The sequence below is a fragment of the Ochotona princeps genome, chromosome 24 (genome assembly GCF_030435755.1).
Source record: "Ochotona princeps isolate mOchPri1 chromosome 24, mOchPri1.hap1, whole genome shotgun sequence".
Classification (NCBI taxonomy): domain Eukaryota; kingdom Metazoa; phylum Chordata; class Mammalia; order Lagomorpha; family Ochotonidae; genus Ochotona; species Ochotona princeps.
In genome coordinates this window covers 35,525,546-35,544,712 of record NC_080855.1, presented here as the reverse complement: position 1 = coordinate 35,544,712, position 19,167 = coordinate 35,525,546, and the positions used below count along the sequence as shown (strand labels likewise).

General features: G+C 39.7%; 1 protein-coding gene across 2 annotated transcripts in view; it reads left to right on the top strand.

Moving 5' to 3' along the window:
- LOC105942607 (cytochrome P450 3A6-like) overlaps nucleotides 1-19,167 on the top strand; it is a 79,288-nt gene that overhangs the window by 33,543 nt on the left and 26,578 nt on the right. For both annotated transcript variants that reach the window (XM_058680836.1, XM_058680835.1), the window contains exon 7: nucleotides 1,437-1,585. In XM_058680836.1, the coding sequence (XP_058536819.1) occupies nucleotides 1,437-1,585 (149 nt within the window). The remainder of the gene's footprint in view (nucleotides 1-1,436; nucleotides 1,586-19,167) is intronic.

Here is a 19,167-nt window from a genome sequence, read left to right as displayed (position 1 = left end):
TGAAGTATATCTTTTACTTCAAATTTCTTGAATATGTGGAGAGAGAAGGCCCAGAAAAGCCTTTGGGGATGGCAACAAAATAATTTGTTAGCTAAACTTGAATATTTATTTATATTATGTATATTCATTTGGTGTGACGAAAGAACTAGAACGAGATATATTCTGTGTCCTGATCCTAAATATCTGCAACAACTAGGGATTAGCCAAGCTTAAGCCAAGAGCTAGGGATTCAATCTAGTCTCACCTGGGGGTGGAATGACGCAAGTGCCTGACTTAATACATGGTATCTCCAAGAATGTGCATTCGCTGGAATTTATTAGTGGAGCTGCTATTTGGACAGAGGACTAACATATGAAATACAGCATCAAAATTAGCATCATTTGAAATTTTTGAAAATTTTGCTCTCCCAGTCAGAATGTACTAACTTTGAATTATTCAGGAGTCTGCTTTGTAAACTATGAATTCCTGGAGAAGCAGATAGCATTTCACACAGTTATGAATTCTTCTTGTTAATAAGTTTAATGTTAAGTTATTATATTTAACCACAGTCATCCTTGGATATACCTTTTAAAGGGAATTCTACCCTCAAGGCCACCTCAGATTCTGGAGATGGAAAAGAGGGTGTATTTTAGAGCTTTGTAAATGAATGAAGGGAAGGATTGATTGTTCTGTAATTCAGATCAGAGTGTTGATATTTAGTAATGTGTTAGGAAAAAATCATCTTTGCAGACAGTTTCTAAGGTGAGGGAAGACCTGGCTGAGCGCCATCTTCATGAGTTCCAGGGAAGAGTGAATTATTCCAGCTATCCTGCTAAAGCTTAGGTCTTACATCCAAATACAGAGTTCTGTAACCTGTGTGATTATGGTCTTTAACTCTGCTTGAGCTTAGATGCATCTCTAATTTTACTAGAGTCCCTGCTACCCAGGGCAAAGACAACTGTATCTTCCACCCTTGATATGTTTGAATGTGAATGACAGTAGTAATGATCATTCTGATGATCTAGATGGTAGTTCTATTTTTTAAAATAAAGATGTTTATCTCAATGAGACAGACAGAGAGAGAGAGAGAGGTAGAGAGGGAGCTATCTTCCATTTGCTGGTTCACCAGACTAGGTTGTTTGAACGCATGCATGCCCTGCATGTGTGATAGGGAACCAAGCTGTTAAACTACCAGCTTTTGCATTCCGGGATGTGTTAGCATGAAGCTAGATCAGAAGTGTGGTCGCTGGATTTGAAACAGAATTCTGACTGGTGATATGTGCTTACTAAACCTCAGCCACTGAGCCTCAATGCCTGCTTCCAGATGTGGTCCAGGAATTGTTTGGCTCTCTGCTGTTTTGCTTGACATGTGCTTTCTCAGCACTTCCTGCTACATGTGTGGCTCAAGAATGGCAAGTAGCTGCTGGTTTTAATTGTCCTTGTATCTCTCTCCACAGAATCTTTGAGGCATACAGCATGGATGTGATCACTGCAACATCGTTTGGAGTGAACATTGATTCCCTTAGAAACCCACATGATCCTTTCTTAAAAAACCTCAGGAGGCTATTAAATCTTAATTTCTTTAGTCCTTTACTTTTCTCAGTCAGTAAGTATTGCACCATTTCTTCCTCTTTTTAAAATGTCTTGAGAAGTAATTCAGAAGCAACAATGTACCCATTTTAAATGTACAGTTGTCATCACTGTTGCCAATTCCAGAATATTTTTGTCACTCCAGCAATTCTGTTCCTTCCCTCATCACTCCTTGCTCCTGTACCACTAATATTTTATCTCCAGATAGTGACTATTTCTTAAATTGTGTTCCAATGGAATTGTGTAATACATGTTCCCTTGTGATTGGCTTATTTTAATCATTGTTAAGTTCTCAATGATTTTCTATGTTGATGTGTGTGTGTCATAACATCATTTCTATGTAGCAACAAGTAACATTATTCCATTATGTAACTTTTCATTTTTTTAATCAATGGATTCATTAGTTGTTGGGCATTTGAATTTTTATTACTTTGTCTTGAAAACTGTGTTCATTCTTTAAAAATTTATGTTAAATTCATGATTTTATATCCATTTCAATCTTTTGAATGTAAGTTCAGTGGTAGAATTTGTGGCAATAATTCTATTTAGCTATTTCAGTAACTTTCAAGGATTTTCCATAAAACCTGTATAATTTTGCTTTCTCACCTAGAGTATGTAAGGTTCCAACTTTTTCTCTTCCTTGCCAGTGCTTGACTCTTCCATCGTTTTCATCATATAGCCTCTCTAGTGAATCGAATTCATAACCCATTTTGGTTTAAATGTTCATCCTCAAATTGATAATCACATTAACCAACATTTACCATTTTCATGCCTTCTCTCAATAATTGTGTACCAATTTCCAGTGTCATAATACTTGAATTGTTTTTTCTGTGTTTTTGAGTTGCAAGAAAACTTTATATTTTAGATAAATATAATGACAGATAAATTGCTTGTAAGATTTCTCCTGATTTTTATCTTTTACCACTCTTGACAGTTTCTGTGTGTGAATCATTTTTGCTTATTCCAGTTTTATTAATTTCTTTTTTTTTAATTTTATTTTAAATTCATTAATTACATTGTATTATGTGACACAGTTTCATAGGTACTGGGATTCTCCCCACCCCTCCCCAAACCCTCCCACCATGGTGGATTCCTCCACCTTGTTGCATAACCACAGTTCAAGTTCAGTTGAGATTCCCCCATTGCAAGCATATACCAAACATAGAGTCCAGCATCTTATTGTCTAGTCAAGTTCAATGGCTTCTTAGGTATACCCTCTCTGGTCTGAAGACAGAGCCAGCAGAGTATCATCCCAGTCAATTGAAAGCTCCAACATACCATCAGCAAAAATTTACATCATTATGGAATTAATTGACATAGTAATGAGTAACCAATATGGTAAAAGTAAATGCGATTTCTTATCCACCTTCTGTGACCACCTCATTGACATTTCAATTTTGGTTTATACACAACATATAACATTCATAACATAACTTGTTATACATAACATCATATCAAATTAAGGCAAACATGTGGTATTTAACCTTTTGGGATTGGCTCATTTCCCTTAGCATTATGGTTTCCAGTTTGGCCCATTTGGCCACAAAGAACTGCATTTTGTTTTTTTTAATAGCTGAGTAGTATTCCATGGAGTAGATGAACCATAGCTTTCTTATCCAATCCTCTGTTGATGGGCATTTTGGCTGCTTCCATGTTTTTGCAATTACTGATTGTGCTGCTATGAACATAGGAGTGCATGTTGGTTTCTCATAAAACAATTGTTCTGGATATATTCCTAGGAGTGCTATTGCTGGGTCATACGGTATGTTGTATTTGAGTTGTTTGAATGTTCTCCATACTGATTTCCATAGAGGCTGTACCAGCCTGCAGCCCCACCAGCAGTGGAGTAGGGTTCCCTTTTCCCCGCAACCTCGCCAACAAGTGTTGTTGGTGCTTTTATTCATGCGGGCCAGTCTTACTGGCGTTAGGTGGTACCTCATTGATGTTTTAATTTGGATTTCCCTTATTGCCAGGGAACTTGAGCATTTTTTCATATGTTTATTTGCCATTTGGGTTTGTTCCTTTGTGAAGTGTTTGCCCATTTCCCGTGCCCATTTCTTGAGTGGCTTGTTTGTTTTGATATTTTGGTTGTTTTGTAGCTCTTTGTATATTCTGGAGATCAGTCCTCTATCACCTAAGTCGTGTGCGAAGATCTTCTCCCATTCTGTGGGTTGCCTTTTTACTTTGTTGATTGTTTCTCTAGCTGTACAGAAGCTTCTTAGTTTGATGAGGTCCCACTTGTTTATTTTGGTCTTGATTTCTACTGCATTTGGAGTCTTTTTTAGGAAGTGAGGGCCTACCCCTAAGTGTTCCAGTGTGTTTCCAACATTTTCTTCCAAAAGTTTGAAGGTTTCTGGATGTAGGTTTAAATCTTTTATCCATTTGGATTTGATCTTAGTATATGGTGAGAGATGTGGGTCTATCTTTTTGTTTCTGCAGGCTATCAACCAGTTGTCCCAACAGCATTTATTGAACAGACCTTCCCATTTGCCTGGGTTGTCGTTTGTCTTTTTGTCAAAGATTATTTGGCTGTATTTGTGTGGGTTCCCATCTGGTGTTTCTATTCTGCTCCATTGATCTTCTTCTCTATCTTTGTGCCAGTACCAGGCTGTTTTGATAACCACTGCCCTATAGTATGTCCAGAGGTCTGGGACTGTGATTCCCCCTGCTAACTTCCTGTTCTTGAGAATGGTTCTAGCTATTCGTGGTTTTTTGTGTTTCCAGATGAGCCTTTGAATCATTGTTTCCAGATCTGTGAAGAATGTTTTGGGCAATTTGATTGGGATTGCGTTGAATGTATATATTGCCTTTGGCAGTATAGACATTTTAATGATATTGATTTTACCTATCCAGGAGCATGGGATGTTACTCCATCTTTCTAGATCTTGTTCAATTTCTTTTTTAAGTAGTTTGTAGTTTTCCTCAAATAGGTCTCCAACATTTTTGGTTAGGTTAATTCCCAGATACTTCATGCTTTCCTTTGTTACTTTGAATGGTATCTTGCTGGTTAGATCTTTTTCCAACTTGGGGCTGTTAGCATACACTATGGCTGTTGATTTTTGTTCATTAATTTTGTACCCTGCCACTCTACCGAACTCTCGTATAAGTTCTAGTAGTCTCTGTGTTGAGCCTTTTGGCTCTTCCATATAAAGAATCATGTCATCTGCATATAGTGAAAGTTTGACTTCTTCATTTCCCATTTGGATTCCTTTGATTTCTTTTTCTTGTCTTATGGCCTCAGCGAGTACCTCTAGAACTATGTTGAATAGCAGCGGAGAAAGCGGACATCCCTGTCTTGTTCCAGATCTCAGTGGGAAGGGTTCCAGTTTTTCTCCATTCAGTATGATGCTGGCATTGGGTTTTGCATATATTGCTTTGATTATGTTGTGGATTTTTCCATCTATGCCTACCTTGGTTAGGGTCTTTAGCAGGAAGTTGTGCTGGATTTTGTCGAAAGCTTTTTCTGCATCTATTGATACTATCATGTGATTCTTGTTTTTCAGTTTTTGGATGTGGTGTATCACATTTATGGATTTGCGAATGTTGAACCATCCCTGCATTCCAGGGATGAATCCTACTTGATCTGGATGAATGATCTGTCTGATGTGTTTTTGAATTCTGTTGGCTAGGATTTTGTTGAGAATCTTAGCATCAATGTTCATCAAAGAGATAGGTCTGTAGTTTTCCTTCTCTGTAGGATCTCTGCCCGGTTTTGGGATTAAGGTAATGTTGGCTTCATAGAATGAGTTTGGAAGGGTTGCATCCTTTTGTATAGTTTTGAAGAGTTTGTAGAGGATTGGGGTTAGTTCTGTTCGGAATGTTTTGTAGAATTCTGGAGTGAAGCCGTCTGGTCCTGGGCTTTTCTTTGTTGGGAGGTCTTTAATCACTGATTCAATCTCTGCTTCAGTTATGGGTTTGTTCAGGTTGATTGTTGCCTCTGGGCTAAGTTTTGGCAGGTTGTGTGAGTCTAAGAACTTTTCCATTTCTTGGTGGTCTTCTGATTTGTTGGAGTACAGTGCTTTGTAGTAATTTCTGATTATGTTCTTAATGGTTGTAATGTCTGTTGTTATGTTGCCTTTTTCATCTTTGATGCTGTTAATTCTTGCTTTCTCTTGTTTTTTCTTTGTCAGTCGGGCCAGCGGTGTGTCTATTTTGTTTATCATTTCAAAAAACCAGCTTTTTGATTTGTTGATTTTGTGTATGGTTTTTTTATTTCTATCTGGTTGATTTCCTCCCTTGTTTTGATGATTTCTTGTTTCCTTTTGTTTGTGGGGCTCATCTGCTGCTGCTTTTCCAATTCCTGGAGGTGTGTGGTTAGTTCCTGTATTTGGCGCCTCTCTTGGGCCTTGACATGAGCTCCAATTGCGATGAGTTTACCCCGTAGCACTGCTTTGGCAGTGTCCCACAAGTTTTGGAATGTTGTATCAGAGTTTTCATTGGTTTCCATAAATTTTTTGATCTCATCTTTAATTTCTTCCCTGACCCATTGTTCGTTCAATAGCATATTGTTCAACCTCCAAGAGTTTCTATATTTCCTTGGGCATTTTGAATTGCTGATTTCCAGTTTCATTCCGTGGTGGTCTGAGAGGGTACATGGTATGATTTCTATCTTTTTGAAGTTATTTAGATTTGCTTTGTGTCCTATCATGTGGTCGATCCTGGAGAAGGTGCCATGTACTGCTGAAAAAAATGTATAATCTGTGGTCTTAGGATAAAAAATTCTATAAATGTCTACCAAGTCCAGTTGTTCTAATGTTTGTACGAGCTCTGTTGTTTCTTTGTTGAGTTTTTGTTTTGTTGATCTGTCTATAGTTGTTAGCGGGGTGTTAAGATCGCCCACTATTATTGTGTGTGTATCTATGTCTCCCCTTAAGTCTGTAAGTAGTTGCTTCACGAAGCTAGGCGCATTGGAATTAGGTGCATATATGTTCACGATTGTAATTACTTCTTGATGGATCAGTCCCTTCACCAATATATAATGTCCTTCTCTGTCCTTTTTGATGTCTGTCAGCTTGAAGTCTAGGTCATCTGAGATTAGAACAGCTACACCAGCCTTTTTTTCTCGTCCATTGGCATGAAATGTCTTTTTCCATCCTTTCACTTTAAATTTCTTACAGGATTTTCTGGTTAGATGTGTCTCTTGTAGGCAACATATAGTTGGGTGCTGTTTGATGATCCATTCCGTTAATCTATGCCTTTTGATTGGTGAGTTTAAGCCATTTGTGTTTAGAGATAATATTGAGAGGAATTGGTTTTGGGCTGCCATGAGTGTAAGTGTGCAAGTGTGTATTTGCGACTATTAGAGTTTTTGATTGGTTGACTTTTCTTGTATGGATTTTAGTGGGGAGGTCTTCCCATTTGCCATCTTTGATTTTGGTTTGTATTTTTTCTTTCTGGGTTTAGCACCTTCCTGAGGAGATTTTCCAGAGCTGGTTTCGTGTTGATGTATTCTTCGAGTTTCTCTTTACTGTTGAAGTATTTGATTTCATTCTCAAATATAAATGAGAGCTTTGCTGGGTACATTATTCTTGGTTGGCAGTTGTTTTGTTTCAGGATTTGATAGGTTTTACCCCATTCTCTCCTTGCTTGGAGCGTTTCTTCTGATAGGTCGGCTGTGATCCTGATTTCCCTTCCCCTGAAAGTAATCTTATCCTTTTTTCTTACTTGTCTTAGAATGGTTTCCTTGTATTCACTTGAAGGTAGCTTGAGGACCACATGTCTGGGAGACGATTTGTTTGGGTCGTATCTACTGGGGGTTCTTTGTCCTTCCTGGATTTGTGCTAGATTTATATTTCCAGTATTCTGGAAGTTCTCCTGTATTATCTCATTGAGCACTCGTTGCAAGCCTGTCTCCTTTTCCACTCCTTCGGGAAGGCCTATTATTCTAATATTTGATTTTTTGAGGTTGTCTTTCATTTCCTGTATGGACCTATTGGCTTTCTCTAGATTTGTCTCCAACTGTTTGATGAGCTGCTGCCTTTCATTCTGATTGTCTTCCAATTCTGATATTCTGTCCTCTGCTGTGTTCATTCTGTTGGTTAGGCTTTCAATTTTGTTCTCTATATCAAGGATTCCCTTTTTGACTTGATTTATTTCTGCAGTGATATGGTTTTCGAATGCCTTAGACTCTTCCCAGCGCTTTTCACTCTCTCTGACGAATTTCATCATTAGCTTCTTAAAGTCCTTATCTGGTCGATCCTCTATGTCTTCATCTTGCATCTCAGATATTGGGATTAGTTTTTGGTTGTATTGGGAGGGAGTGCTTGATCTTTCCTCTGGGTCATTGCTTTTTCTGATACTTCTCCTCATTGTGTTTTTACTTCTTGTTGTTTTGAGATTTTAGCGGTGATTCAGCTGAGCCGGCTCTGGTTTGGGGTCTCCGGCTGAGCCCAGCAGGGCTTACTGCCTGAGTCACCAGCTGCTTTCAGGGTCTGTAGATCACAGCCCCGAGTTGGGTCAGGAGGCTTTGTGGGCCAGCCCTAGTGCCAGGCCCATTCCCCTGTGGCTCCCTCTCAAAGGCGGTGCCCTACAGATTCACTCTGCCGAGCCGCGCCTGGGCTTTGGGTCACAAGGCTAATACAGCGGGGGTCTCTGCCTCAGTGCTGAGCCGAGACTCTCCTTCAGGGCTTGAGGTTAGCACAGCAAGGGCTCCTGCTGCTCGGAGCCTAAAATCCCCAACCCCGGCCTGTGCTGGGCGGGAGATCTCCGCGGCCCCAGTGCCAAACTCGGAAGCGCTGCTCCGCCTAGGGCTGCAACACCACAGGCAGGTCTTTCCGAGCGGGCTCCTGCTGGGAAAACCTGTCCGGCCAGTTCAGCTGAGCCCGCTATGGTCTGGCCTCTCTAGCTGAGCCCAGCTGGGGACTCCGCCCTGAAGAAGCCACTTCCTCAGCTGCACTCTCTCAAGGATGGAAGCGGATCTCTGAGAGGCACAGAGCCCTTGAGGAGAGACGTGCCCCCACTAGTCTGCTCCTCTGCCCAGGACGTGAGGCCCTGTCGAGCGTTGCCCAGCCTGTGGGGCTCAGGGCGAGTCCAGCAACAGGATCCACTGACTCTCCCGCAGCCAGTCCACAGCTCGGAGCCGATATGGGGATCTCTGAGCCCCAGTCCCACAGCGCTGCTCCTGTTCCCTCTGCACTCTCCCAGAGCCGCTGAGCAGCGGGTAGGCAAGCCTCTGGGAAATCTCCCCAGCTTTTCCTCCACTTCTGCAGGGATAATGCACCCAATGATCAGTCCAGTAGCCTCCTCTGGGGGCTCCTGCCTTCCAGGGGACTGGTGCCCCTGTCGGTGTGGGCGCCTATCCTTCCAGCCGCCTCTGTTTTCCCTGGGGCGGTTGAGCCTCTGCCGCCTTCCCCCCGCCTGGGATCGTGACTCACCAGGTTTCTCGCGGCGTGCTGTATTTTCTTTCCTACTTTTTGCGGCTGTTCCTTCACGCTGTGTAGATCTTCTTGCTTTAGTGAACTCCAGTGACCTTCTCGCTCTTCTCCCTACAGTTTCGCGCCTCCTGGCCTGTTTCTCTGCTGGATCGGCTCCCCTCCTTCCCTACTCCACCCTACACCAGCTCTCTGCAGTCGGCCATCTTTTTCAGTCTCCCTTTATTAATTTCTAACTAATTTTTATCTTATACTACAATTCCATAGACCCTTGAATTTCTTTTACCCCTCTTCAAATCCTCATTCCTCTGATTTCCCCTATGTTATTGCAATAGTATGTTGATTAATAAGCAATCATATGTCACTCATTGTGCTATTTAGACATGCCTTGATCCTGCAGGTATAGAAATGGCAAAGGGTGCAGCATTCTACTTTTCCCTGTTCTGTGGGTATCTTTTAGCTGTATAGATAGTATCTGGGTAAGTGCAAATGATTAACTTTTGCTGATGTAAAATTTATGTGTTTCCATTTATTGTTTGTGATTTGGGTATCAATTCTAAAAATCCATTTCCAAGTCTGAAACCATGAACTCAACGCTTATGGCTTTTATGCTAGAATTGTATAGTTTTATATCTGCTGTTGATGCATTTAAGGTTTTAAAGATTTATTTTTATTGATTTGAATGACAGAGTTACAGAGACAGCGAGTGAGGTTGGGTGTAGAGGTGAGAACGAGGGATTGAGAAATTTTCATCTCTGATATGGCTTATTTCCTAAATTGCCTCAAGTACTGGGGGCAGGGCAAAGCCAAATCCAGGAGTAGGAGCTCCATGAATGTCTTTAAATGGTGCATGGCCTGAGAACTTGTGCCATTTTCTGCTGCATTTCCAAGGCACATTAGCAGCAGCCTAGATGGGAATTGGTTTCAGCAGGACTTGAACCAGAACCCATATGAAATGCCTCTGCTGCAGAAAATGACTTAGTTTCTCACAGCACAGTGCCAGTCCTTGAAGTTAGCTTTGTACAGAATAATAAATAAGGGCCTGACTCTTTTCTTTTGGTCTGTCACTATCCAATTGTACCAGCACTAAATGTTGAACTGAATAGCCCCATCTCTTATATGGAAATAACTCATTCACGCTATTCAGTGGAAAAATGGAAATAATGTTTACTTCTGGGCTCAACTTCCATTACTTTGATCTCCGTCTATACAGAAGGCCATGCCCCATTTACTGTGTTCTTTTTAGCTTTCAGTATGTTGAAACTGGGAGTTATGAGAGAGTGATTTTTTGTCTGCTGATTCCTTCCTCAAATAGTCATAACATTTGAAGTTGAGCTAATCTGAAGCCAGTAGTTAACATCCTTTTCTGGCTGTTGCAGAGATTCATTTATTTATTCGAAAGTCAGATTTACAGAGAGGAGGAGAGACAGAAAGTAAGATTGTACATGCACTGGTCGACTACCCAAGGGGCCATAACAGCAGGAGCTGAGTCTATCCAAAGCCAGAAGCCAGGAGCTTCTTCCCTGGATTCCCATGCAGGTACAGGATCCCAAGGCATTGGGCCACCTCTACCGCCTTCCCAGGCCACAAGCAAGAATGGGTAGAGGAGTAGCAGGAATACAAACTGGTGCCCATAAGGGATCCTGGCTTATGGAAGGCAAGAATGTTAGACACTAGGCTACTCTGCCAGACCCTGATTGAGTCATTTAATCTGCAGACAGATTATTGGTCAGGTTGCCACTGCACAGGCCTTGATATCTAATGTTATTATCAGAGTAATATTAGTTTCATAGTATGAATCTGAAAGTTTATATTCTTCCAAGTATTTTTTAATTAATTAATTGTATTAGTTTTTGATGCAGTTCCATTGTTTCTGGGATTTCCCCTCCCACCTCCTAAATCACCTTCCCTTCATTAGTATCTCTTTTAGTATTACAATAGTATATTCCATCATAAACAGTCCATCATTCTGTTTTTAAGTGTATCCTGACATTGTAGAAATGGACAATGGCAGAGAGCCATCATCCTATTGTTAAGATATATTTAACAGTTTCATTGGAAGACCATTTGTAGTTGAAAGTGGAGTTGCATACTGCATTGTATCTTCACTCCTGTGCATGAAAGACTGTATGACATAGTCATTAAATATGACCATAATGAAAAGCCATAGAAAAATCAAGAACAGGAGAAATAGAGATTATTTACTCCATGAAGTTAAATAACATTCTACTGAATGACCAATGTGAAACTGAAGAAATGAAAAAGGAAATAAAAACTTTCTTGAAGAAGCTATGCTACTGTGTGGTCTATGTGTCACTGAATAAATCTGTAGGAAAAAAAAATATCACAACTCATAATATGTGGCCAAAACAAAGGACATTTATATCATGAGATGCTTACAAAGCAATCAAAATCTCAAATAAAAGACCTGATAATGCATCACTTTTTTTCTTTTTTTCTTTTCTTGAATTTAGTCATTAATTACATTGTGTTCTAATTTCATAGGAACTGGGATTCTCCCCACACCTCCCCACATCCTCCCCACATGGTGGGTTCCTCCACCTTGTTGCATCACCACAGTTCGAGTTCAGTTGAGTTTCCCTCTTTGTAAGCATATGCTAAAGATAGAGTCCAACATCTTATAGTCCAGGCATGTCCAACTGCTTCTTGGGGAAACCCTCTATGGTCTGATGGCAGAGCCAGCAGAGTATCAATCGATCAAATAAAAGCACTAACATACCATCAGCAACAATTAACATTGTGATGGAATTAATTGACATAGTATTGAGCAAACAACATGTTAAAAAAGTAAATGTGATTTCTTAACCACATTCTGTGACCACCCCATTCACATTTCAATTATAGTTTATATATGATATATGACATAACATCCATAACATAACATGTTATGCATAACATCATATCCTCTTAAATTAAGGCAAACATGTGGTATGTAACCTTTTGGGATTGGCTCATTTCCCTTAGCATTATGGTTTCCAGTTTGGCCCATTTGGCCACAAAGAACTATATTTTTGTTTTTTTTAAGAGTTGAGTAGTATTCCATGGAGTAGATGAGCCATAGCTTTCTTATCCAATCCTCTGTTGATGGGCATTTTGGTTGCTTGCATGTTTTTGCAATTACTGATTGTGCTGCTATGAACATAGGAGTGCATGTTGGTTTCTCATAAAACAGACGTTGTGGATATATTCCTAGGAGTGCTATTGCTGGATCATACGGTATGTCGATTTTGAGTTGTTTGAATATTCTTCATATTGTTTTCCATAGAGGCTGTCCCAGCCTGCAACCCCACCAGCAGTGGAGTAGGGTTCCCTTTTCCCCGCAACCTCGGCAACAAGTGTTGTTGGTACTTTTATTTATGTGGGCCAGTCTTACTGGCATCAGGTGGTACCTCATTGATGTTTTAATTTGGATTTCCCTTATTGCCAGGGAGCTTGAGCATTTTTTCATATGTTTATTTGCCATTTGGGTTTGTTCCTTTGTGAAGTGTTTGCCCATTTCCCGTGCCCATTTCTTGAGTGGCTTGTTTGTTTTCGTGTTTTGGTTGTTTCGTAGTTCTTTGTATGTTCTGGAGATTAGCCCTCTATCACCTACGTAGTGGGCGAAGATCTTCTCCCATTCTGTGGGTTGCTTTTTCACTTTGTTAATTGTTTATTTGCTGTACAGAAGCTTCGTAGTTTGATGAGGTCCCATTTGTTTGTTTTGGTCTTGATTTGTATTGCTTTTGGTGTTCTTTTTTATTTATTTATTATTTTTAATTCATTAATTACATTGTATTATGTGACACAGTTTCATAGGTACTAGGATTTTCCCCAACCCTCCCCAAACCCTCTCACCATGGTGGATTCCTCCACCTTGTTGCATAACCACAGTTCAAGTTCAGTTGAGATTCCCCCATTGCAAGCATATACCAAACATAGAGTCCAGCATCTTATTGTCCAGTCAAGTTCAACGACTTCTTAGTATACCTTCTCTGGTTTGAAGACAGAGCCAGCAGAGTATCATCCCGATCGATTAAAATCTCCAACATACCATCAGCAAAAATTTACATCATTATGGAATTAATTGACATAGTAATGAGTAATCAATATGTTAAGAGTAAATGCAAGTTCTTAACCACCTTCTGAGACCACCTCATTCACATTTCAATTTTAGTTTATACACAACATATAACTATATAAAATAACATGTTATACATAACATCATATTGTCTTAAATTAAGGCAAACATGTGATATTTAACCTTTTGGGATTGGCTCATTTCCCTTAGCATTATGGTTTCCAGTTTGGCCCATTTGGCCACAAAGAACTGCATTTTGTTTTTTTAAGAGCTGAGTAGTATTCCATGGAGTAGATGAGCCATAGCTTTCTTATCCAATCCTCTGCTGATGGGCATTTTGGTTGCTTGCATGTTTTTGCAATTATTGATTGTGCTGCTATGAACATAGGAGTGCATGTTGGTTTCTCATAAAACAAGTGTTCTGGATATATTCCTAGGAGTGCTATTGCTGGATCATACGGTATGTTGTATTTGAGTTGTTTGAATGTTCTCCATACTGATTTCCATAGAGGCTGTACCAGCCTGCAGCCCCACCAGCAGTGAAGTAGGGTTCCCTTTTCCCCGCAACCTCGGCAACAAGTGTTGTTGGTACTTTTATTCATGTGGGCCAGTCTTACTGGCATTAGATGGTACCTCAATGATGTTTTAATTTGGATTTCCCTTATTGCCAGGGAACTTGAGCATTTTTTCATATGTTTATTTGCCATTTGGGTTTGTTCCTTTGTGAAGTGTTTGCCCATTTCCCGTGCCCATTTCTTGAGTGGCTTGTTTGTTTTCGTGTTTTGGTTGTTTCGTAGTTCTTTGTATATTCTGGAGATTAGCCCTCTGTCACCTATGTAGTGCGAAGATCTTCTCCCATTCTGTGGGTTGCTTTTTCACTTTATTGTTTCCTTTGCTGTACAGAAGCTTCTTAGTTTGATGAGGTCCCATTTGTTTATTCTGGTATTGATTTCTATTGCTTTTGGAGTCCTTTTTAGGAAGTCAGGACCTACCCCTAGATCTTGCAGAGTATTTCCAACATTTTCTTCCAAAGGTTTCAAGGTTTCTGGATGTAGGTTTAGATCTTTTTTCCATTTAGATTTGATTTTAGTATATGGTGAAAGATGTGGGTCTTTTTGTTTCTGCAGGCTATTTACCAGTTGTCCCAACAGCATTTATTGTACAGACCTTCCCATTTGCCTGGATTGTCGTTTGTCCTTTTGTGAAAGACTATTTGGCTGTACCTGTGGGTTCCCATCTGTTGATTCTTTTCGGCTCCATTGATCTTCTTCTCTATCTTTGTGCCAGTACCAGGCTGTTTTGATAACCACTGCCCTATAGTATGTACAGAGGTCTGGAACTGTGATTCCCCCTGCTAACTTCATGTTCTTCAGGATGGTTCTTGCTATTCGTGTTTTTTTGTGTTTCCAGATGAACCTTTGGATCATTGTTTCCAGTCCATGAAGAATGTTTTGGGCAATTTGATTGGAATTGCGTTGAATGTATATATTGCTTTTGGCAGTATAGACATTTTAATGATATTGATTTTACCTATCCAGGAGCATGGGATGCTACTCCATCTTTTGAGGTCTTGTTCAATTTCTTTTTTAAGTAGTTTGTAGTTTTCCTCAAATAGGTCTCCTACATTTTTGGTTAGATTAATTTGTAGATACTTTATACTTTTCTCTGTTATTTTGAATGGTGTCTTGCTGGTTAGCTGTTTTTCCATCTTGGGACTGATTTTATATACTATGGCTGTTGATGTTTGTTCATTAATTTTGTATCGTGCCACTCTACCAAACTCTCGCATAAGTTCTAGCAGTCTCTGTATTGAGCCTCTTGGCATTTTTGTATAAAGAATCATGTCATCTGCATATAGTGAAAGCTTGACTTTTTTGTTTCCCATTTGGATTCCTCTCATTTCCTTGTCTTGTCTTATGGCCTCAGCAAGTACCTCTAGGACTATGTTGAATAGCAGTGGAGAAAGCGGACATTCCTGTCTTGTTCCAGATCTCAGTGGGATGGGATCCAGTTTTTCTCCATTCCGCATGATGCTGGCATTGGGTTTTTCATATATTGCTTTGATTATGCTGTGGATTGTTCGTTCTATGCATAACTTAGTTAGGATTTTTAGCATGAAGTGGTGTTTGAGTTTGTCGAAAGCTTTTTCTGCATCTATTGATACTATCATCTGATTCTCGTTTTTCAGTTTTTGCATGTGGTGTATCACATCTGTGGATTTCCGTATGTTGAATCATCCCTGTATTCCAGAGATGAATCCTACTTGGTCCGGTTCAATGATCTGTCTGATGATCTTTTGAATTCTGTTGGCTAGGATTTTGTTGAGTATCTTAGCATCGATTTTCATCTGAGATAGGTCTGTAGTTTTCTTTCTCTCTTGGCTCTCTATCTGGTTTTGGAATTAAGATAATGCTGGCTTTATAGAATGAATTTGGAAGGGTTGCTTCCTTTTCTATTGTTTTGAAGATTTTGTAGAGGATTGGGGTTAACTCTGTTCGGAATTATTTGTAAAATTCTGTAGTGAAGCCATCTGGTCCTGGGATTTTCTTTGTTGGGAGGTCTTTAATCACTGATTCAATTTCTGCTTCCGTTATGGGCTTGTTCAGTTCGTTTGTTTACTCCGGGCCAAATTTTGGCAGGTTTTATAAATCTAAGAACTTTTCCATTTCTTGGTGGTCTTCTGATTTGTTGGAGTAAAGCGCTTTGTAGTAATTTCTAATTATGTTCTTAATGGTTGCCGTGTCTGTTGGTATGTGGCCTTTTTCATCTTTGATGCTTGTGTTTTTCTTTGTCAGTCGGACCAGTGGGCTGTCTATTTTGTTTATCTTTTCAAAACACCAGCTTTTTGATTCATTGATTTTGTGTATAGTTGTTTTTATTTCTATCTGATTAATTTCCTCCCTTGTTTTGATGATTTCTTGTTTCCTGTTGTGTGGGGGGCTCTTCTGCTGTTGTTTTTCCAATTCCTGGAGGTGTGTATTTAGTTCCTGTATTTTGCGCCTCTCTTTGGACTTGACATGTGCTCCAATTGCAATGAATTTACCCCGTAGTACTGTTTTGGCTGTGTCCCACAATTTTTGGAATGTTGTGTCGGAGGTTTCATTGGTTCCCATAAATTTTTTTTATCTCATTTTTAATTTCTTCTCTGATCCATTGTTCGTTTAATAGCATATTGTTCAACCTCTAAGAGTTTCTGTATTTCCTTGGGCATTTTAATTGCTTATTTTCAGTTTCATTCCGTGGTGGTCTGAGAGGGTACCTGGTATAATTCCTGTCTTGTTTAAGTTATTTAGATTTGCTTTGTGTCCTGTCATGTGGTTGATCCTGGAGAAGGTGCCATGTTCTGCTGAAAAAAAATGTGTAATCTGTGGTCTTAGGGTAAAAAGTTCTATAAATGTCTACCAAGTCCAGTTGTTCTATTGTTTGTGTGAGCTCTGTTGTTTCTTTGTTGAGTTTTTGTTTTGTTGATCTGTCTATTGTTGTTAGCGGGGTGTTAAGATCACCCACAATTATTGTGTGCATATCTATGTCTTCCCTTAAGTCTGTAAGTAATTTCTTCACGTGGCTAGGAGTGTTGGGATTTGCTGCATATATGTTCACGATGGTAATTACTTCCTGATGGATCAATCCTTTTACCAATATATAATGTCTTTCTTTGTCCTTTTTGATGTCTGTCAGCTTGAAGTCTATATCATCTGAAATTAGGACAGCTACCCCAGCCTTTTTTTCTCATCCACATGGAGTGAAATATCTTTTTCCATCCCTTCACTTTCAGATTCTTAGAGGCTTTTCTGGTTAGATGTGTCTCTTGTAGGCAACAGATAGTTGGGTCTTGCTTGATGATCCATTCCGTTAATCTGTGCCTTTTGATTGGTGAGTTTAGGCCATTTGTGTTAAGAGTCAATATTGAGAGGTTGCGATTTTGCCCTGCCATACATATGTGTTTTTGTGGGTGTTGGTTTCTGTTTGATTGCCCCTCCTTGTGTGAACTTTAGTGGGGAAACCTTCCTGTTTTCCATCTTTGCTTATGATTTGCCCCGTTTTTTCTGGATTTAGCACATTTCTAAGGAGATTTTGTGGAGCTGGTTTTGTGCTGGCATATTCTTTGAGTTTCTCTTTGCTATGTTCGTATCTGATTTCGTTCTCAAATATAAATGAGATTTTTGCTGGGTACATTATTCTTGGTTGACAGTTGTTGTGATTCAGGATTGGGAAGATCTTTGTCCATTCTCTCCTTGCTTGTAGGGTCTCTTCAGAGAAGTCAGCAGTGATTCTGATTGGTTTTCCCCTATATGTGATCTTTGCTTTGTACTTGTTTCAGGATTCTTTTTTTTTTTTTAACTTTTTTTTTTAATTTTATTTTAAATTTATTAATTACATTGTATTATGTGACACAGTTTCATAGGTACTGGGATTCTCCCCACCCCTCCCCAAACCCTCCCACCATGGTGGATTCCTCCACCTTGTTGCATAACCACAGCTCAAGTTCAGTTGAGATTCCCCCATTGCAAGCATATACCAAACATAGCGTCCAGCATCTTATTGTCTAGTCAAGTTCAACGGCTTCTTAGGTATACCCTCTCTGGTCTGAAGACAGAGCCAGCAAAGTATCATCCCGATCAATTAAAAGCTCCAACATACCATCAGCAAAAATTTACATCATTATGGAATTAATTGACATAGTAATGAGTAACCAATATGGTAAAAGTAAATGCGATTTCTTATCCACCTTCTGTGACCACCTCATTGACATTTCAATTTTGGTTTATACACAACATATAACATTCATAACATAACTTGTTATACATAACATCATATCAAATTAAGGCAAACATGTGGTATTTAACCTTTTGGGATTGGCTCATTTCCCTTAGCCTTATGGTTTCCAGTTTGGCCCATTTGGCCACAAAGAACTGCATTTTGTTTTTTTTAATAGCTGAGTAGTATTCCATGGAGTAGATGAACCATAGCTTTCTTATCCAATCCTCTGTTGATGGGCATTTTGGCTGCTTCCATGTTTTTGCAATTACTGATTGTGCTGCTATGAACATAGGAGTGCATGTTGGTTTCTCATAAAACAAGTGTTCTGGATATATTCCTAGGAGTGCTATTGCTGGATCATACGGTATGTTGTATTTGAGTTGTTTGAATGTTCTCCATACTGATTTCCATAGAGGCTGTACCAGCCTGCAGCCCCACCAGCAGTGAAGTAGGGTTCCCTTTACCCCGCAACCTCGCCAACAAGTGTTGTTGGTGCTTTTATTCATGTGGGCCAGTCTTACTGGCGTTAGGTGGTACCTCATTGATGTTTTAATTTGGATTTCCCTTATTGCCAGGGAACTTGAGCATTTTTTCATATGTTTATTTGCCATTTGGGTTTGTTCCTTTGTGAAGTGTTTGCCCATTTCCCGTGCCCATTTCTTGAGTGGCTTGTTTGTTTTGACATTTTGGTCGTTTTGTAGCTCTTTGTATATTCTGGAGATCAGCCCTCTATCACCTAAGTCGTGTGCGAAGATCTTCTCCCATTCTGTGGGTTGCCTTTTTACTTTGTTGATTGTTTCTCTAGCTGTACAGAAGCTTCTTATTTTGATGAGGTCCCACTTGTTTATTTTGGTCTTGATTTCTACTGCATTTGGAGTCTTTTTTAGGAAGTGAGGGCCTACCCCTAAGTGTTCCAGTGTGTTTCCAACATTTTCTTCCAAAAGTTTGAAGGTTTCTGGATGTAGGTTTAAATCTTTTATCCATTTGGATTTGATCTTAGTATATGGTGAGAGATGTGGGTCTATCTTTTTGTTTCTGCAGGCTATCAACCAGTTGTCCCAACAGCATTTATTGAACAGACCTTCCCATTTGCCTGGGTTGTCGTTTGTCTTTTTGTCAAAGATTATTTGGCTGTATTTGTGTGGGTTCCCATCTGGTGTTTCTATTCTGCTCCATTGATCTTCTTCTCTATCTTTGTGCCAGTACCAGGCTGTTTTGATAACCACTGCCCTATAGTATGTCCAGAGGTCTGGGACTGTGATTCCCCCTGCTAACTTCCTGTTCTTCAGGATGGTTCTAGCTATTCGTGGTTTTTTGTGTTTCCAGATGAACCTTTGAATCATTGTTTCCAGATCTGTGAAGAATGTTTTGGGCAATTTGATTGGGATT